This window comes from Lycium barbarum, chromosome 7 (genome assembly GCF_019175385.1).
Source record: "Lycium barbarum isolate Lr01 chromosome 7, ASM1917538v2, whole genome shotgun sequence".
In the NCBI taxonomy this organism is placed as follows: domain Eukaryota; kingdom Viridiplantae; phylum Streptophyta; class Magnoliopsida; order Solanales; family Solanaceae; genus Lycium; species Lycium barbarum.
The window spans coordinates 2,344,071-2,366,613 of NC_083343.1; the positions used below are offsets into that span (position 1 = coordinate 2,344,071).

The following is a 22,543-nucleotide window of genomic DNA, read 5'->3' on the forward strand; positions in this document are numbered from 1 at the left end:
TGCTGAAAGTATAATTAAATTTGTACGTCAATCATGAAATTTTACCGTGCCTTATCTTTTAGATTACTGATTCTATTTATTATGATAATTATGTATTTGTAATTAGAAATTTGTGTGGATTCAGGTCTTGTCTAGCGTGATCAGTGCACACACAATGTATAAACTCACTCCACATATCTTGTGTTTACCCCAATTTAATGAATAATACATGATACTCCATCCGTTTCAATTTATATGAACTCATTTGACTGCGCACGACATTTAAGAAAGATGGAAAACTTTTGAAACTTGTGGTTCAAAATAAGCCTTGAAAATTTGTGTGGCTGTAAATCATTCATAAAGTGAATTTATTTTCAAATTAGAAAAGAGGTCATTCATTTTGACACGGACTAAAAAGGAAATAGGTTCAAACAAATTGAAACAGAGGGAGTATATTTTTTCACATAGCACTCTTATCACTATATTATAAGTAATTGACGTATTCTCACATTAATTTATAACTTAAGCATCGTAAATTAGTATAGTCTGGTGCATATACTATGTAGATCAGGTTAAATTGATATCCAATATAATGGGTGTTAATTGATACCCTTTTGCTAAAAATCACATATACAGTTTAGATAGGTTAATTTTTTATTTTATGTATATAGTATCATACTACGTGCTAAATTCTTTTCTTGATTTTTCGAAAACTTACTTTTTTATATTTTGATTATTCTTAATGTAATTCAGGGCTCCACCACTGTGACACCATAAGTGGTTGGCTTGTGGAATCTTGAATTCTTGATTAATCATGCAATGACAATACTATGAACAGATGAAAGAGCTGAATATTTTCTTTGCCATGAGAAAGTTACGTAGTAGAACATAAAGACACGAGCAATAATCTGACAAGTCTTATCTTTTGCAAAGACGTTTCCATCAATGTCGTACTATTTTCTCAAGATCTAATCTTGTACTGCTACTATATCCAAGAACTTTGATTTCCTCTTTGTCTCTAAGCATGCAAATATTATATTGTTATTTCCCCTCTGTAAAGTCATATGACTCTCTCTTCTCTTCACCAAAAATCACCTACTCCTAATTTCCTTCTTTGATCTTCTATTTCCCCCTATTTTAAAGTGACTAAGCTTTTCTCCCATGGTCATAATTTCATTATTTTCTTCATTATCAGTAGTTTAATGTCCATTACAGGAAAGTTAAGGCCTTGGAATCCTTCAAATCCTTATGAAATTCTATCCCTTAATATTTCATCTAAACTTAGTACAAATTCAGATGCCATTAAAGCATCTTCCAAAGATTTTGGGAAAATTGTTCAAGAAATATTCCCAGCTGCAGTTCTTCATCCTTCTTGTGTTAATGACATAATTGACCTCATTCAATTTTCCTATGGACTTTCTGTCCCTTTTCATATAGCAGCCAGAGGTCATGGCCATTCCATTAGGGGACAAGCCATGGCACAAAATGGGGTTGTTGTGGAAATGAATTCTTTAACTAATAATAATAATAATAATTCAAATAATGGAATTAGGGTTTCTAGGGATTCTTCTTTAGGGTTTTATGTGGATGTTGGAGGTGAGCAGTTATGGATTGATGTTCTTCATGCCACCCTCGAGCATGGCCTAGCCCCCATCTCGTGGACGGATTATTTGTACCTCACCGTTGGTGGTACTCTCTCTAATGCCGGAATTAGTGGCCAAACTTTCCGACATGGTCCTCAAATCAGTAATATTCATGAATTGGATGTTATTACAGGTAAATTTTACTAAGTACATTATTGTAAAAGGATGTGCATAGTATCCCTTGATAGGTTGTGATGTCTGCTTTTCCACCTGGAAGATCTTGTAGGTAAGATTTCACCATATATTACTAGATGTTTCAGAAAAAACTTGACGTATTATTTGGAAGTGGTAGGTTGGTACTTGTTACTATATTTGATATATATCAGTGCATGACCGACATACTAGTTTATAATTTCCTTAAATATTCACGCAATTAGAGATACACTTTAGTATTTTTGTTGCATGATAACATAATGAAATGATTGTACCTAATTTTTTCTATCTCATGTTTGGTTTCAGGTAAAGGGGAATTTGTGACTTGCTCCAAACACATGAATTCAGAGCTATTTTTTGCAGTTTTAGGAGGTTTGGGACAGTTTGGAATAATAACCAGGGCAAGAATTGTCTTGGATAAAGCACCGACAAGAGTGAGTGTGCACTCTTAATTAATATATGTATATATAGTCTAATTTGTGATAGCACAGTAAGCGGTTGTTTGGTTCGAAAAAAGGCGCTCCCAAGATTATAACCGAGACAGATAATTCACCTTCTATATGGGATATAGATAATCTTATGATTTTGGTATAAATTTTATCCAAGTTTTAGCTAATACCCACAACCAAATACCGAGCAAATTTAATCCCAAAATTTATATTGGGATAACCCGTAATCCCTGTAACTAAACAGCCCCTAGTGGATTACCATTTTTACCAATTTATGTTTATTGTAGTGATTTGCCTGTAACTACTTTATAAGTGATCTGATTTTTTTTGCAGATCCATAATGATTTTTGTTTTATTTTCTTGTAGGTGAAATGGATGAGAATGTTGTATGATGATTTCTCAAAATTCACAAAAGATCAAGAACATCTTATTTCAATTGATGGATTGGACTATGTTGAAGGCTCACTAATGATGGAACAAAGCCCAGTAAATAACTGGAGATCTTCATTTTTCTCACCTTCCAATCAGACCAAAATTGGTAGCTTATTATCCCAAAATGGAATTATCTATTGCTTAGAAATGGTCAAGTACTATGATGATCACACTGCTAATACTATTGATGAGGTATATACCATGCATTTACTATTGCAATTGTACTGAACAAAGAAAGTCTTAAACTTCAATGTGATTTTGACCATTATATTTTGCCTATTCACCTATTTTTACCCTTAATGGATGTTATATCGCCACACAAATATCTGTGTCTTGTTTTGAACCACAAGTTAAAACATTTACTTTCTTTTTTCAATGACGTGTCCGGTTAAAGTACATCACATAAATATATCGGCACAGAGGGAGTAGTGTCTTTATGTATTGATTTTGACACTATCAATGTATTTTAACTGATTATAACATGTCATTTACTAAAATACATTGATAGTGTCAATATATATATATATATATATATGTTAAAACACTAGATTTACTCTTATTTTCTGTTTTTGTGCAGGAATTGAAGAAGTTGGTAAAAGGGTTAGACTATTTGCCTGGATTTATGTTCAAGAAAGATACCACTTATGTGGATTTTCTGAATAGAGTAAGAAGTGGGGAACTAAAGCTGCAATCAAAAGGAATGTGGGATGTTCCTCATCCATGGCTAAATCTGTTTGTACCAAAGTCATCTATCATGGATTTCAATGATGCTGTTTTTGTGGACATTATACTCAGAGAAAACAGGCCAACTGGACCAATCCTTGTATACCCAACAAGCAGGAAAAAGTACTCCTAAAAACTTTCTTTCCATCATCTTTTCCGCTCCAACACCCCCCCTCCCCCCCCCCCCCAAACCAAACCCCCCCTCCCTTTCTCTTATTATAAATATAGAGATAATGAGTTAAATATAGAGTTTAATTTATATATACATGTAGTATTAAATAAAAGTTACACTATCAAATTATATTTATTTATCTCTTATTTTCAAGATTACAAATTCCGCTCTTTATGAAAGTTTGTTTTTTAGAATCTCTCGTATGACCTGATAATAGAAAAATGCTTTAAGTTGTTGATGTATATAAATTAAAAACATATATTAATAATTTTTTCTATGGATTTTAAGTTATATACATGTCAGTGTAAAATAATTTACACAATCAGTTCAGGTTTACCTATTGTTGTAGGTTAGCGGTCTTATTTTCAAGAAGGGGCGGAGTTAGAATATGGCTTATGAGTTCGGCAAAATTCAGTAGATATGGTTAAAATCTTGTATTTGTTATATATATATAATTTACTAACTTAGAATCTAGTAACTTAAAAGTAAGCTTCAAATTCTGGCTTCGTCTTTTCTTTCTATAATTTTATTTTTTTACACTAATAGTGTATAACTTCAAATGCAGATGGGATGAGAGAATGTCAGCAGTGATACCAGAGGAGGAGACATTTTACTGTGTGGGGCTATTGCATTCTTCAAGTGGATGTGATGAATGCAAGATTTTGGATGATCAAAATGATGAAATATTGAACTTCTGTGACAAAGCTGGCCTCAACATTAAGCAGTATCTTCCACATTACAAAACAAAGGAAGATTGGATAAAACATTTTGGGAAAAAGTGGAACACTTTTCAACAAAGAAAAAATCAGTTTGATCCAAAGATGATTCTATCACCTGGACAAAGAATTTTTAATTAGTTCTTCACCAATAATGTAGTAGGATAAGTATAGGTGTGGTGGGCAATGTGCTTAATTAATTGTATTGTGCTATAATGATATTAAAATACAATAAAAGATTTTATTGTTTTAGTTGATTTCGTCTGTCGGTCTGTGGTACATTAATTGAAAGATAAAGTATACCGATGCAATGTTTTCTAGTTAATTATGATATATCCGTCTTTAGCATCAAAAAGAAAAGAAAAGATGAATTAAATAAATTCTGTTGGGCATGTTTGTCGATAGAGAGAGAGAGTGTGTTCGACTGATGCAAAGGAGAGGAAACAAATTTGGGCATTTGGGGAATACTAAGTTCATTTTTAGGAGAAAAATCTCCAAACCGAGTATTTTTTTGTTTTTGGAGCAAAATCTCCTTCCATCTGGGGTTGATTTGGCGAAAATTGTTATAATTGTTGAGTGATTTAGTTTGATTTTTGTTGATTTTTCTGGATTTTTGGAGTTCCATGGTTGTTGATGGAAGAAGAAAGGTGGAGAAAGAAAAAGAAAAGAAAAAAGAGAAAGAGAGAGAGAAAGAGAAAAGAGAGACTATCTGACGTGTTAATGACGTGGCGTTGAGGTGACGCTTAATGTGGCGCGCGTGTATAGCACCTTTCAACCATAAAATTGGTATTGCACGTATAAGGTGGTATTTAATAAATTTGAAAGTTGTTTAGGGGGTAAAGAAACATCTGTTAAGTTAAATTGCTAAAGTGAGTTGTGCAACAAAAACATCCTACCACAACCAGCTAAAAATAGTACACAAACATTGCCTTTGCTATTTTGGTCCTATTTTTCAAGTATGGGTAAGTTTAAGGCTTTGTCCCTTCTTGTTTTGCTTGTTTTTTCAAGCCTTGTTGTGATGTCTGAAAGTAGGATGGCAAGGATGGATTTAGGGTTGGATTTGGGTGGGGTAGGAGTTGGTGTTGGTCTTGGGATTGGGTTGGGGTTAGGTGGTGGAAGTGGTTCGGGTGCCGGTGCAGGAGCTGGCTCGGGTCGGGATCAAGTTCAAGCTCGAGTTCTAGTTCTAGCTCATCCTCGTCTGGAGGAGGAGGTGGTGGTTCAGAGGCAGGTTCATCTGCTGGGTCATATGCTGGATCAAGAGCCGTTTCTGGATCTAGAAATCGAGGTGGGTCCGGTGATAGTGGATACGGAGGTGGATACGGCGGAGGGTATGGTGGAGGAAATGGTGGCAACTAAATTCATGCATGCATGTCAATTTTTCACTAGTAAAAGAATTCACCACTTCAAATTATGAGAAAGTAATAAATATTATGGTGTAGTCTTTAATTATGTATGTACCTTGTACTACATTGTCATTTGGGTTTTAAGGTTTAAATGAAAGTTTGGTTTATGTTTTATGTATTCTTCAGTTTATTATGTTAATGATGTGTTAATTTCTACATATTGTATATATCACACGGGTTTTCTATGGTATAATATTTAGTACAAGTGTTAGCTATAAAGAGAGGGAGCAAAGCTAAGTGATAATTATATTTGGGTACGTACTCCATCGTAGTTCTCAATCATTTCGTGGCATCGGGCGTGGCTGAATCATCTACGATGGACGGAGCTAATGCACAGGAAGAAACTTAGATAAATGAATACGTTCTTGCATCGCTTTTTTGTAGAAAGCTCGACCAGTGAGAAAAAATGTTTGGTCGAAACCAAAAAGAGGGCGACCCACTTTAAGTCGTATCTTGCTCAGACCAATAAATAGAGCTGAGGTTATAGTTAAAGCCGCTAACAGAAAATCAAAATAACTAATTATAGTAAGCATAAAAGGGCTAAATTAAATGAAATATGTTTTTTTTTATGTATCAAATCCTTAAATAATATAGTCTCGCAAATTTTCAAGTAAATAGTAATAATTTTCACTAGTAACGTTCTTTTAAGTGAAATTCGTTTCTAAACACAATTTCAACTTTCTAATACGTTTTTACAACATCAACTTCAAATATTCATTTTTTCCCTTCAATTTCAACCAAATATTGTGTGAGCGGGCATTAAGTGTGAGAATCTTTTATTACATAATTACCAATGATTACCAAAAAAGATATGAGAATACTACGGCTCAAATGGTCTAATTTATTAGTGTTAGTAATTCAGTATGATTGCCATCAATTATTCTCATTAGATATCGTATTCAAATTAAATGTTATTTGGAGAATGGAATTCTTTTCATTGTCAATTTATACTGCTCATAATCATCCATAGAGAAGGAAAAAGAAATTAAGAAATTGATGGGAGTATTGATAACAGAACAACAACAACAACAACAAAAATTGTAGGTTGTCCCTTTTTAATACAATTGTTTAGTAAGTTACCCTCTTTTTATTTCTCTTGCAATTTATGAACCTTTTGGACAACGGTCTCAGATTCCCTTTGAGCATATTGAAAATCTTATGACAGAACGTTAGAAAACAGTCTAAAATTTTGTAGACATTAGACGATAGTTTAATGTTTTGTTAGTTCAACAGCTATATTTGTACGACTTTTAAAAATAGGGACAAAATTTAAGTGATGTCCTAAAAAGGAGACATTGGAGTAAATCAACCATTTGAGAAAAAAAAATCTCATGTAAAATTGGATTTGAAACGAAGAAATTGCACGATTTGTCCTTCATATGGGCTAGTTTTAAAATTTTGTCCTTCAAATGGGTTGCTCTTTAATTTTTGGCCTTAGCAATCAAACTTATGCCCTCATAAGTTCTTTAAATGCGCGGGAAATAATTTGTGGATATTATGATACGAACATATAAACTTATGCCCCACGGAAAATTGTTTGCCTTGAGGACACAAAATTAAAGACCAACAGATAAGAGGGACTAAAGTGCAAATGACCCAGTTTAATACCCATACAGCCCAAATTCTGCAGAGCTCAAAGCCTGCAATCTGTGAAACTAACCAGGCCCAAAATTAGATTGCAATAAGTGGCCCAGTTTCTGTTATCATATGGGCCAGAATCAATCACCAAAGAGATATTTAATACAGCAACAAAATATGCACATAATGTATAGTGAAGCTTACATATGTGTACCGTCGGCGAGAAAAAGGCCATAAATAGTCCCTTATCTATGAGAGTAGGTCTAAAATGATCCCTTAACTATACATTTACCTGTTTTAGTCCCTTAACTATTCAAAAACTTATCAAATTTGGTCTCCGTCTATTTTTTTATACAAACAGCATACAAACTCATAAACCTGTTTGTATAAAAAAATAGACTGAGACCAAATTTGATAAGTTTTTGGATAGTTAAAGGACTAAAATCAGTAAGTGTATAGTTGAGGGATCATTTTAGACCTACTCCCGTAGATAAGGGACTATTTATGGCCTTTTCTCTACCGTCGGCCAAACTTAATTATACAAAATCGATACACTAATATGTATATTATATGCATAGTATATGTAACAACAAAAACGCATAGTGGATGTATATTATATATATAGTATATGCATATTCATATATGTACAAAATCTATACATCTTTTTGGCTATTTTGCAGTGTAATTTTTATACAACCTTCATAATTTTATCATTATTCTTTATTCAATCAATGTTGGAGTTCTAAGATGGATTGGTATTCCAAATCTGACTTGGTGATTTTACTGAGATGAAATTAATTCTTTTTGTTTCATTTGAGCTTCCAATCCGGAAGAAAAATTGTCGAAACCTAGTATTATAGCATTTGAGCTTTAATTTTTTGATCCGTCATTTCTTATTTGGAGTTGATCAAATGCTTGAATCTATTTTTTGTGGTATGGTGGAACTTAAATCGATAGAACAAGTTGAGATTAATGATCATAGGAGTAAATTACCATGATGAAGTTTCAAAGCTAAAATTTGGGTTTGCTAAATCAAAATCATCTTTTGACTAGATTTTTCCCCAAAAGCTTAGCTATAATATGTGTCAATTAAGTGTAAAATAAATAAATTTAAGTATATCAGAATATAAAATGGCTTCTTTCCGTCTTAACGAAAGAATAAGAAAATAATAACACATTAAATAAAATAAGTGGAGTAATTATTTGACAGAAAAGTTAATTTTAACTTTAATTAAAAGTGAAAGAATTTTATCTATGTCGTTACAATCTTGGTGGTTCCACTTGATATATTACTCCCTCCGTTCACTTGCACTTCTCCACCATAATAATCTATTTTCACTTTTATTTATCCACTTTAGTATATCAAGAGAAATATAAGTTTTTTTCCTGATTTACCCTACCATTAACTACTAATATTTCCCAAGTTTTTTTTTTTTTTTTTTTTTTTGTTGGAAATGCTACTCCCTCTATTAAAAATTATATGTCTTTTTTTATTTTACACGTCCCTTAAGAAATATTTATTAGGAGGGGTATTTGACCAACTTTACCCTTATTTTGGTCTAAGTTATAATATTTGTCAATTAAATTTTTACCTCATTTATGTGTCATATCCAATTAATGACAAAATTCTACTCCTCCGACTCATATTACTTGTCCACTTTCTCCTTTAAAAATCATAAATAAAAATATATTTTCACTACATTAGTCTAATCTTTCTTCAATAAATTGCATTCTAATCATTATTAGTTACTTTAAAAAATAATTAATTTTAAGGATAAAATAGAAAAAATAATAATTAATTCTAGCTTGAGTTTGTGAATTGACAAAGTATTTTGGGATGAATACAATTAATATGGGATTAAGGGAGCATTAAGTGTAAAATGGTGAAAATAATTTATTGTGCCCTGAATTTTTAAAATGACAAATATGTAATTTGAGACAACTAACCATGACAGATAATTTGAGAATTATGTAAAATTTATTATTGTCTGAAAAATAGAAATTAAAAATATAAGTGCCCAAAATAAAGCAAATACCATCTCTTTTTCTTTCTATTTTGCATCTAAAAATTATTAAAATGAGGGTTTAAGTGAGACGGAGGCTTTGTAAGTGGAATTTGACATTACAAGGTATATCGCAGTTCACAATTGCTATTTATACTGAAAATCACCAAGGTAACTATTTTAGAACTCTACCTTCTTTTTGATGATGAATAAATTGAATTGACTCAAAATAGTTTTTTTTTTTTTTTTAATTGCTAGTCCCTGCAATGCCAATTTGGCAACTCTCATTGGCTTTCTATTTCACAAAAATCAGTGATATTAACCGTACAATTAGCTGTTAGAATCTTAAAATTAGATCACTATGCCAATGGTACAAAATCTTTATACGTACGGAAATGGAGAGTAGTGCAGTAAGTATCACAGCTCATACAGCACTGGATACAACTATGTACTATATCTCATCAAAGTCAGAATTTATAACTATTTATTGCACCCCACCTTTTTCATTAAACTTCTGCTAACTTAGCTCTTCTTGGATTGAGGAAATCCAAGTCCTTCTTGTCAAAATATTCATACTTTCTCAGTTCATTTTTACTTGTTCAGTATTTTTAAAATAAATTTCATTTTTACTTATTACTTTTAGCATATTACAATAATAACTCAGTGAAATCCCACAACATGGGGTCTGGGAAGGGTAGAGTGTACGTAGACTTTACTCCTACCAAGGTAGCATATTAAGATAATATAATTTATTTATTTCTATTTTACCCATAATATTAATTACTCACTTTAAATTATTTTTCAAATCCAATAAAAATATGAAGTAATTAATATGGGTACATTGATAAATTATGCACTTAACTTATTATTTCTTAAACAGCATGAAAAATTCAAAGTGGACAAGTAAAAGTGAACGGAGGGAGTACTATTAAAAAATACTCTCCCGATTCAAAATATTTGTCGCATTTTTCATTTACACCTCATTAAGAAAGCATTTATGAGGGTAGCAGTTTGACTATTTTACCCTCTTAACATATTTCATAATGTTTGCTCTCCTCAATAAATATTTACTCCATTAATGACGAAATCTCTTAAATGTTGGTACGTGAACTCACAAAATCAGCCTATTGACGCAATTAATACAAGGGTAAAATTGAAAAAAGTTACTTAATTTTATTATGAGTAAATAAAATGAGAGATATTTTGAGACAAGTATTTTTATTAAGGATGACAAATTTTTTGAGACGGAGGGAGTATATTACTCCCTCCGATCGGATTTATAAGAAGGTGTTTGATTTGACACGATGTTTAAGAAATAAATGAAGACTTTTGAAACTTGTAAAATAATTTATAAAAATTTGTGGCTATTAATCATTTCATTAAACATAAAAAAGTAAATTTAAAGCTGAATTTTTACTAAATATAGAAGGGTGTCATTATTTTAGAACTAACTAAAATGGAAAGAGAGTCATATAAAATGGGACTATCGCTAATCGATAGGATGGATAAGAACTCCCAATTCTTAAAGGGTCACTAGTTCAAGACATGAGGATAAATCTTTTTTGGTAAAAAGTGTTTGCTCCTTTAACTAATCTTACACAACGTGAATATAATTAATTGGGAAATCAAAACTAATATATATACATGGTAACTAATTTATTTTACAACTCTGTAATAGAAAAATCAAATTGCACTTCAACTTTAAATTACAGATATTCTTCCGCTCTTATCTTGATATCCAACCTTTAACTGCGGTTGGGTCAAACAACTTTTTTTCTATTACCATCCCTTTTTCCATTTTGAAGGATCTATAGTGTTTTCATAATTTCCCTTTAGTATGACTCAAATCCTAGACTTACCGGTCTTGAGGGAAAGGTGATTTACCAACTGAACAATTCTCACTTGTCCAGATAAATCCTTGAGTATACAAAATGAAATAATTCTTGTCGTTGTCAAACTAGCTTGAGTTTATCTTTATGGGCTAACTGCGACAGCTAAAGGGCAAATCTAATTTAAAGCTGAATTAAAAATAAGTACTTTAAATGAGATTACTTCGAATGAGATTCTCTAGACTCATTTGTGGGACTACTTATTTTTGTTTTTGTATTTTAAATGGATAATAAGATTAAAGTGTTTATACGTAAGTCGACGGATAATTAGAAAGAATAATATCGAAATATATGCAAACAAACAAATTGGAGTCTTTCATAGCATGTAAATAAAGTGACATATATGCATTATTTTAGGGTATTTTCATTATTATATAACAGACAGAATGTGCTTGTTAGGTCAAAAGAAGACTTTACTTTAAAGCAATCACGCCATTAAGTTCACATTCAACCTTATTCAATAAGCTTTTGTTTATTTTAATCTCATTCCAACCACCAAAGTTTGGCATCTTAATCCTTTGAAGGAAAAAAGAAAGAAAAAACGAGGCACTATATTAGAAAATAAACTAAATTAAGTATGAAAGAATAACCTAGAAAATTCCAATCATATCCGAATTGAGTTAGCCGATTGGTAGGCTTACATCTATATATATTTTTTACTGGACTATTTTGTTTTTTAGTTTCTTATATGATGTTTTGTGGCCCGGCTAAATTAAATTCGGATCGAAAGTCTCACTTTAAAGATTATGCGATCCCTTCCAAAAAAAATTATTTCAAAATCTCAAGCCCGAGACTTGTGATTAAATAATGAGGGATACTTACCGACTCAACACAATTTTTACTGTCTTTCGTGTTCTTTCATGTGATACATTTTCACTTGTTTCACCAACTAACTTCAATAGTAAAGATGAAGTGAGTCAACTAAATATTTATATAGTCCATGCTCCATAGTTTTTTTTTTTTTTTTTTAAAGGAATGTTCGAGTTAGTTTGCGAGCACTTAAATTATATGTCAACGCTCATCAATTTAAAAAATTTATCTGTAATAGTCAAATAAAATATAGATGTTAAATGTTATAATAGGGGTATTACAATCATCTGCTAAAAAATATTCTAACAAATGATGCTATTATAAAGAGATCTGACTGCAGTTCTATAATCACCTCTCTCCATTTTTCTTAAATGGTTTACTATATTTTTTCTTATAGTTTAATAACATGTTAAAATATTCGGAATATTAAGTTCAGTCCTCTCAGTTTCATGGAAACTCCATAAAGGAATTTAAGTATGATGATTTAGTAAAAGTTAATAAGTTAAAATTAAAAAAAAAAAATCAATCAAGTTGATACTGATTATCTGCAAAATAAAGCTGGCAAATAGACTTTTTGTAGTGAGACAAAGAAACATACAGAAAATGTACGAATATGACAATTGACAACTGCCACCGCCTTTAGGGGTAAAATTGGGATTTCACATAGCCAAATTAAAACTGTGTCGACCAATTGCCGGTTTAATTTCCATTCACTAGAGCACACTAGTGAAGTTCAATTTACATTAATTAAGTAATATATTAGAAAAAATAAAATCTAAGTATGTCATAAATTCTTCATAAAATAATTATTATGCCTGGTTAGAGGAATTGGAAAAAATAAAATATACAAGGATATATTGTACGCGGCCTTACACTACATTTCTTCAAAAGGTTATTTCGGAATATGAGATATAATGTGTGAATAAATATATTGTGTTGGCCATACAAGTAAAAAAGTATTTAAATACAAAATTATCCTAGAAAGATTATTTCTATATAACTCAATCCAAAAAGCTTACTCATGAAGAGAAAGTGCAAGACTATATATGGAGATAAACAACACATTTCACCCGATGTAGGACATATAATATTCTCCCATCGTCAACCTCGATGCAACCAGATCTATCAATTGAAGCGTAAATTAAATAACAAAAGGGACAAATTAGGATATACAGTAACATCAATGGATCTTATTCTAATATCATATAAAAATGAATCTTGAATCTAAATCAAACTCAAAAGCTAAATCGCGAGATGATTAGTATTGGACAAGACCCTATAAGGAAAGTGTCAATCATTATAAGTTATAGAGTGTCTCTCTTTATATTTACTAACTTTTTCAATCTTAATGCAAGTTTAAGATTAAAAAATTTTAAAAAAACTTATAAGATTTAAAAATCTTTCTTTAATTATTAAATTTCATGTCTAATTAAATTAAGATAATTAAATTGAGACGAAGGAAGCATGAAAAAATCATGATATAAAAAAACTTGCTTAAAGGTGCCCCATAACTGGCGGTGAACAGAATAGCAAAAGAAGAAAAGCGAGATATTAATTAGGTGTAAACAATGTTTGTCACGTTGTACCAAACAGGTCCAAACAAAATGGTGTCCATGTTCTGTGTGTCACAGTCAGTGAATCATAATTGTACTATTAATGTAAAATGGGACTCACTTCTTCCACTCGACAAAGTAGTGTGTGAACGTACAACTAGACGTGTGGACTCTCTTAGTACGTCCTTTTAATTACCATATAGATATTTAGAACTTGTAATTAATGATAATAATGTAAACACACTATTCGTTAATTATCTATGTTGATTTTTTATTTTTTTAATCTCATTTTCCTTTTTATATCTCTTAGTCAAATTAATAAATGAATGGACCTTTTTTTAATTACTACTTCCTCCTGCCCAATTTGTATGAAACTTTTTTTCAGTCAATGTCAAAAATAATGACGCATTTCTTTATTTAGTAGTAATAATTTAACTTTAAACTTATCATTTACACTTAATAAGATGATTTATAGCCATACAAATATCAATGACTTATTTTAAATCACAAATTTGAAAGAAATTTGTTCTTTCTTGATTCTCGTGTCCAGTCGAATACTTTCACATAAATTGGGACGATGGGAGTACCATTTGTTAATGTAACCACTCGATTCGTTATAAGAAGAAATGAATAACAAGAAATATGTGAAACTCTTTATCACCTTTTATTTAGGAGATGTCATAGGCGGATTCAGAACCTTTAGTTTATGGACTGGGGAAAAAATACACACACACACATATATATATATTTTCTTTTGCATACTGAGTTTTGGATAGATTAGTTATATAGTAGTAAATAATTTTTTTTTGACTGAAATACAATGTTTGAATTAAAAGTTATTGATTCTACCGAATCCATAAATATAAAGGTGGCTCCACCGTTAAGATCGATGTTTTTTTTACTAATCTCCTCCATCTCTATCACTATACTAGTGTCAGGAAGCCCGTACTAAGCCCGGGCCTAAGATCAATGTAATAAAGTAATCACTAAGTTTTAATTTATGTGTCACAGTTTAAATTTCGAGATTCAAATAGTTTAATTTTGACAGAGAATTTGGGCATAGAATTTTTAAGTCTTTGCAAATTTATACATTTAAAAACTATGTAAAAAGTACTATAAACCTCAATTCTTGGCTATTCAAAATATTTAAAAGATATATGGAAAAAAAATCTTAATTAAAAGTTTTCTTTTCCTTTCAAGAAATGCATGTGAGGAAATGATTTTTTTTTCTTTATCTAATATATTTTCTAAATTTGTGTTATAATAATATTATAACTATGATATAGCCCATTAGCATTGGATAAATTTAAATAATCAAATCATGTCTCGGTGCAACGACGTAATATATCTAATAATTTTGTTCCTTCTCATTTTTATTTTTCTTTAAGGAACGATTTTAAAATTTATTTTCTATTGTCTAAATATTGTTACATCATTGAACCTTTATATATTCATTTTTTTTTAAAAAATAAAATTTATATCAAGAGAAATTTAATGGCATTTTAGAATTACTAAGAAAATATGGTTGACGCTCCGCCATGAGTTCTCCAAAATTATTATTATTACCATTTTAGAATATCTTTGTGCATAGCTATTTCTATTAGATGATATGATCACCATGCACAATTTTTCAAGTATTTTTAAAGGGCTCAAATTATATGCACCATATTGGATGTGGCAACCCAAGTAAAAGAAATAATGTTAGGGCAAAAATAAGAAATAGAAAAAAAAATCATGGTAATACCTCACCTCCAAAAAGTTAGTCTAAGGGGTCATGAATGAACAAAAAAGGTTTGAAAATATCTTGATTTATTGAAAAAATATTTTGGTATATGAAGTAATAAATATCAAATATAAGGGTAAATATTTGAAAGAACAAATCCTTTTTAATTGGCAATCTAACTAAATAGTTACAATGTAACTAAGTAGTGCAAAACTCTTTGAATTGTCTCTTATATATAGTAGTAACACACACACACACACACACACATATATATATATATATATATATATATATATATATATATATATATATATATATATATATATATAACATGCAAAATGTACATATTAGAGGAGTAACTACAGCTCCATTGACCTACTTAGAATGGAACATCATCCGCTCTATGAGACAAGTAGAATTTCTAGTAAGCTCTTAAATGTCAAAGTACGGGTAATTTAATAATTTGTATATATGTTGATTGCGATTTGCGAGTCAAAAAATTCGTTATTAAAGATCATCATGCAAAGGGAGGAGTAATTTTTAGAAAAAAATAATTGCTATACTTATTTATGAAACCTATCAACTTGTTTCATACTCTACTAGTATAGACTATTCGGTAAATTAATTGGTTAAAGATGTGTTATTGTCGCTTGCAATTTTATCAAACATTAAAGAGGCAACAATGAATTAAGATGCATTTAATGTAACAAGTTTTCAAGAAGAAGAGTAAGGAAATATGTCCATATAAATGGTGGATACACTTTGATATACATTTTTGACATTAATAATTTTATTACTAATAAACAGTGAATATGTTATTATGAGTGATGATTTCACACTAAGACGTTATTTTCTATTAAAATAAGCAAATTCTTGAAAACTTCCTCTTTGCTTATAAGTTATGTTAATTAATTATCACATTATTCATACTCATTACCTATGCACGCTACAGCCTACAAGTGTGAAATGCTAGTCTAATGTTTCAAAGAAGTATACTACTATCTATTAAGTATCTTTCATAATATTATAGCTCAATTAGCTTTGAGTGAGTAGTCTATTTTTTTTTTCTTCTTAATAGCAATTTTGTCCGTGGGTTGTTGGTAAACTTTGATTTTAGTTTCTATAATATATTACTAATCGTATAAAAAAATTTAATTAATTAAATTATCTATTTTGATTCCTTTGCTAGTGAATAATCACAAATTTATTATAATTATAATCGTTTCACCTCTTAATTACTCAAGTAATATGTAAAATATGTACTGTTATTTCCTATTCAACGATAATATAGTTCTTTAAATAGTTAAACATATTATTTTCTACGTGAACGGACCAACATCAAACATCTTAACCAATTGAATGTTAGATATGTCAAATCATGCATCACAAGGATCAAATTTCTTTTAAAATCATTTTGTGATAAGTCATTAGTTACGGGTCAACTAAAGAGAACAGAACATACTAGTACTAGAAACAAATGAAAATGTTGGATGGCACTTTTTTCTTCTTTTTTTCCATTTAAGGCAAATAAATATTTGTTCAAACTTATTAATTGATATACATCTATTTTTTTTTAGAAATATAAAGTCGAAAAATAATAAAATTATCACCAAGAGAACAATCTTACTTTGAAAATGTTGAATGACACTTTTTTCTTCTTTTTTTCCCTGTAAGGTAAATAAATATTTGTTCAAACTTTATTAATTAATATACATCTAGATTTTTATTAGCATATCAAGTCGACAAATAATAAAATCATCACCAAGAGACAATCTTACTTTGGCAATTTTTAAAAAACACATTACGTGTTACATTACAATTCTTTAATTTATGGAACTTAAATAGTTCTTTGATGGTAGCAAAGACACTTTGATAATTGAAATCCCATCTAAATCAAGGTCAATCATTTACTTCACTTTAAATACAACATCCTTACGTGTGTGTAGTGATGTTCACTCACTCCCTTATTGACAATAACCCCTCATGAACATTGATAGAATACCAGTCAAATAAATACTTAAGAAGAAGAAAAAATTGTATGAAATAAGAGAACAACACTAATTTGATGATTTTTCAATCTTATAATCCGAATAATAGTCAAGATTTTGAGAGGCAAGACGTTAGACACAAAGGGATGTATATTGTGAGAGTTTTAATTTTATTTTAGAAACCCACTTCTTTTTTCATTTTTATTTTTTAAAATTAACCTAATAAACTTCTCCAACTCAATAAATACATGAAATTTTTACATATATTTTTATCACTAAATAATAAGAGTAGTTAATTTTTTCCTTCGATCTAGAATAAGTGATTGTTTAGGTTTTGATACACTATTAAGAAAAAACCAATTAATAACATTACTCCCGCCGGTCTAAACTAATTGAGGTTTTAGCCTCTAAAAGTTGATCCAAATTAATTGATGTTTCACAAAATCAAGAAAGTATTTAATTTTTTATCCCAAATTTGCCCTTCACATATTTTCATATCCCCATAGTAATTATGTCAATCTAAGAAGAAAGAAAATCATAATTGAGGGTATTTTAGTCAAAACCCTCTTAATTTTTAGGAGTTGTTGAATTTGTTAATCTATGTGCCCAAGTTTAAAACCTCAATTATTTTGAAGTGGAGGGAGTAATTAGCTGTTAAGTATAATAAGTTAAGAGACTAATACTTTATTAAAAAAATAAGTTATTTCATTTGGACCACATCTAAAAATGTAGTAAATCACTTATTTTGAATTGGAGTAAGTAATGTAAATATACTTATCTCTTTATTGATGCTATATTAGCATACCTTATCTAACGCAGTCCTAGAGGAGTAACTATAAACAGTAAATCTTGGAAAAAAAAAACCCATATTTAAGAACAACAATGATTAAACCAAGAAAAATATATCATTATCGCCAAATAATCCAACAATATCTATAGACTGAAGGGTAATTTGCAGGAATGCCCTTATTTTGGGGTGGTCTTTAATTCTTACCCATTAAATTGGTGGTCTTTAATTTTTTTCCCTTTGTTAAAACCCTTTGGTTTCGGGTTCGAACCCCCGCTCAGTCAATTTTTTTTTTTTTTAAATGAGGCAGTTTGCAAGCACTTTGCCTGATCAGGTAGAGTTTTGAGGCACAACTCTACCTCAGGTATGCCAAAGCGTTATACCTAAATGCAAAACTCTACCTCAGGCATGCCAAAGCCTTATACCTAAATGCAAAACTCTATTTGGAGGCAGAGTTTTGCAAATTCTAGTTTGCAAAACTATGCCTGTAGAATCCAAACTTCTGCCTTGTGATTTTTTTTTTTTGAGTTGGGGTTCGAACCCAGAACCTTGGGGTATTAGGTGAAGGATAAAAATTAAAGACCACCAATTTGAGGGGCAAAAATTAAAGACCAGTGCTTTTGAAGGGCAATCTACACAAAAAAATGTAGACTGAATGGGATAGTGCTTTTGTAACTTCTAAGAGGTTGGTAGTTCGAACCTCTTCCATCTAGATGAGGTGCAAATATTTTAAGTTTTAAGACAACAAAATGAAGCTATGAGGTTTCGAACTCAAGACCTCCAGTCCAAACTAGAGGCACCCGACTAGCTGAGCTACAACGCTTTCTATGCCCAGCAATGATACTGCTTCGTCGGAAAATTTCACTAAATGTCATTTTATTCAATATATCCTTATTTCATTTTTGCTTTTCAGTTTTATATACATATTTAGTAAAAATTTCCGACGAAGCAGTATCATGTGACACCCCTCGGCGAATGGTAAGTCTGCCCCTGCTTAGTAGGTTTTTACTGTACAACAACAACAATAACAATAATGAACCCATTGAGATTCCACAAATGAGGTCTGGAGAGGGTGGGCTACACACAAATATTGCCTGTACATTAAATGAGATAGAAAGACTATTTCCAATAGACTCTTGGCTCAAGAAGATTTTTCTTGTACTATTTTGTTAAATTGAGTTTCGTTGTGTGACTATTCACTCTTAACTAGAGATTTTGAGATCGAATTCAGAAATGAAGTCTCTTTTGATACAAGTAGCTAAAAACACTTCCAGTAAGCTTTAAATTTTTGCGAATTTGGATTAGTGATTTCAAATATTGGATGGTCAAGAAAATAAATTAGTAAATGGACTATTTATAACTTATCACTTTTTACCACTTAGGGTGGTAATAGAGTGGTAAATATTTCCTCCTTCTTAATCACAGGCTCGGGACGAGCCTAAATAATGTTGTCTTTAATAGGGATTATTTTATCCCCAAAATGAAAAAAATTCAGCACGAATTTGGATTAGTTGGGCCACAAACAACCCCAACAATGATACTCCCTCCGTCTCATATTAGTTTTCCACATTACTATAACTATATGTCCCAAAATACTTGTCTATTTACAAAATCAATATAGAATTAATTAAGTTTTCCTACTTTGCCCTTACAATAATTGTTTTTAAAGTAACCAATATTGATTAGAGTGCAATTAATTGGAGAAAGATAAGGGTAATATAGTAAACATACACTTTTATTCATTAGTTCTTAAAGGACACGTAAAAGGGAAAGTAGACAAGTAGTAATATGGTATGAAGGGAGTATAACCATTGTAAATCTACAAGTGGAGTATGAAGAGGGTGGTGTGTACGCAACCTTACACCTACCTTATAAACGTTGAAAATGTTATTTTCCGGCTCAAGTAAAAGCATATTAATATTAGATATGGAAAAAAAAAATCAGCAATGAAGAAGCCATGCCAATACCAAAACGAAGCTTATTACTTTTTTCCCATAATCACCATTTTTATCCCTTTCTTCCACTCCATCCCCTAAAAAGGTAAAATCCAATTTCATTTTTAAAACTCTTACCTTTTTATTTAATAAAATTAGAAATTGTACTGCTTGGCAATGGCTGTCTCCTTATTTCTCGTCAAGATTTTCCTTTTTTAATTTAGCATAAAAAATGAATTTATTTCCTATTTCTCTCTCTTTCAATTAACGCGTTCACGTGTTAAAATATTGTCACTTATTTGTTGTCATTCACTATATATATTCCTTCATTTTCCTTCTTTTCTCTTGCAGATGCAGTCCCAATTTCACTAAATTTCCCCCTGCATCTGCTTCTAAAAAAACAATTCCCATTTTCCTTCTCAAAATTTCACTCCAATAATCCCCCCAAAAAATAGAAAAATCCACCACTTTCCTCATCCATTTTGGTCCAATATTGAGAGATAAAAGTTGGGAAAATCTCATTTTCTTGATTTTCCGGTGGACAAAAAAAAAAAAATCCCATTTCCCTTCTCAAATTCAAAATACCCACAAAAAAAAAAGTGGGAAAAGCTTATTTTCTTGATTTTCCGGTGAGAAAAAAAAATTCCCATTTCAAATTCGAAATACCCACAAAAAAAAAAGTGGGAAAAGCTTATTTTCTTGATTTTCCGGTGAGAAAGCTCATTTTCTTGATTTTCCGGTGAGAAAAAAAAATTCCCATTTCAAATTCAAAATACCTACAAAAATATAAGTGGGAAAAGCTTATTTTCTTGATTCTCCGGTAACAATATGCCGTCATTAGAAGAAGAATTGTTTCCATCAACACCAGGAAAATTCAAGGACAGAAATCGTCATTTCCATAGATGTTTTGCATCAACAAGTACAATGTTCTTATGGGCATTGTTTTTAATAGCAATAACAGCTTCATATTTGTGTTTTCAATCATTTATGGATAATAATAATTCGACCGGCAACCGGTATTTCACCAGTCATCGTTGGGAGAAACAAGTCCTTACCTCAGCTCAGATAAGACGGGCCCACGGCATGTCAGTACTTGTTACCGGCGCAGCCGGTTTTGTTGGGTCCCACGTCTCGATCGCCTTAAAAAAACGTGGCGATGGAGTCGTAGGACTCGATAATTTCAACAATTACTATGACGTATCCTTGAAAAAAGCGAGAAAGAATCAACTTAATGAGAACGGGATATTCGTCGTCGAAGGTGATATAAACGAGTCCAAACTATTGGTAAAACTTTTCGACATTGCGAAGTTTACACATGTCATGCATCTAGCAGCTCAAGCCGGGGTTCGTTACGCAATGGAAAACCCCAACTCTTATATTCATAGTAATATTGCGGGTCTCGTTACGTTGCTCGAAGTTTCCAAAAATGCGAACCCGCAACCTGCGATTGTGTGGGCCAGCTCTAGTTCGGTTTACGGGTTAAATGAGAAAGTTCCTTTTTCCGAATCGGATCGGACGGATCAACCTGCTTCGTTGTACGCGGCGACGAAAAAAGCGGGCGAGGAAATTACTCACACGTATAATCATATATACGGGTTGTCGATAACCGGGTTGAGGTTTTTCACGGTTTACGGGCCGTGGGGTCGACCCGACATGGCGTATTTTAGTTTTACGAGGAATATATTGCAAGGGAAACCAATCACGGTCTATCGGGGCAAGAATCGGGTCGATTTGGCCCGGGATTTTACGTACATTGATGATGTCGTGAAAGGGTGTATCGGGTCACTTGATACGTCCGGTAAGAGTACCGGGTCGGGTGGGAAGAAACGGGGCCCCGCTCCGTATCGGATTTTTAATTTGGGTAATACGTCGCCAGTTACGGTACCTATGATGGTTGGAATGTTGGAGAAACATTTGAAGATTAAAGCGAAAAAGAATTTTGTCGTTATGCCCGGAAACGGTGACGTTCCGTTTACACATGCGAATATAAGTTCGGCCCGAAAAGAATTCGGGTATAAGCCCACAACCGATTTGCAAACCGGGTTGAAGAAATTTGTTAGGTGGTATCTCTCATATTATGGCTACAATCAAGGAAAGTCTGTAAAGTGATAATTACCTTTTGCTTTTTTTTTTTCTTTTTTAATTGTGGTTATTTTAGATTTTTTATTTATTTTTCTATCACGAAGGAAAGAAATTGGAGGAAGAAAAAAAGAAGGAAAAAGAAAAGGTGAATACCAATTCTTTTTTTTTTTATTGTTATTATTATTGGGGAAAGAGGAGAGAAGAAGTATTGATAAACTCCCTTGCCCCCTCTGTTAGAGGATCTTCTTGTTGTTTTCCTTGTAAAGGATAAAAAAGTTTATTCTTTGTCTCATATATTGTCTTTTTCTTTTATTGGGTATATTTCTATGTATCATACATACGTATATATTCTTGTTTCCTTCTTTCATGTGATAATTTTTACAAAGTACAATAACAAGATCAAACAGTACACAAACTATTGGTACTAGTAATAAAGTTATATTAGCAAGATGTTAGTGTAAGTGGAGATTCTCTATAGTTAAATCAATGGGATTTGTATCCAAAGATGAAGCAATTTTCATTCTAC

General features: G+C 31.3%; 2 protein-coding genes and 1 pseudogene across 2 annotated transcripts; all 3 read left to right on the plus strand.

The window, feature by feature from the left end:
* Nucleotides 1-750: 750 nt before the first annotated feature.
* Nucleotides 751-4,554, plus strand: LOC132602050 (cytokinin dehydrogenase 3-like). The gene is made up of 5 exons (XM_060315072.1): nt 751-1,755; nt 2,082-2,209; nt 2,591-2,848; nt 3,234-3,502; nt 4,117-4,554. The coding sequence occupies exons 1-5, from the start codon at nt 1,182-1,184 to the stop codon at nt 4,406-4,408; spliced, it is 1,521 nt and encodes a 506-aa protein (XP_060171055.1). The 5' UTR covers nt 751-1,181; the 3' UTR covers nt 4,409-4,554.
* Nucleotides 4,555-4,974: 420 nt separating this feature from the next.
* Nucleotides 4,975-5,729, plus strand: LOC132602051 (putative glycine-rich cell wall structural protein 1; annotated as a pseudogene).
* A 14,536-nt stretch (nt 5,730-20,265) lies between these two features.
* LOC132602888 (UDP-glucuronate 4-epimerase 1-like) lies at nt 20,266-22,309 on the plus strand. The gene has a single exon (XM_060315683.1). The coding sequence runs from the start codon at nt 20,764-20,766 to the stop codon at nt 22,042-22,044; it is 1,281 nt and encodes a 426-aa protein (XP_060171666.1). The 5' UTR covers nt 20,266-20,763; the 3' UTR covers nt 22,045-22,309.
* Nucleotides 22,310-22,543: the final 234 nt, after the last annotated feature.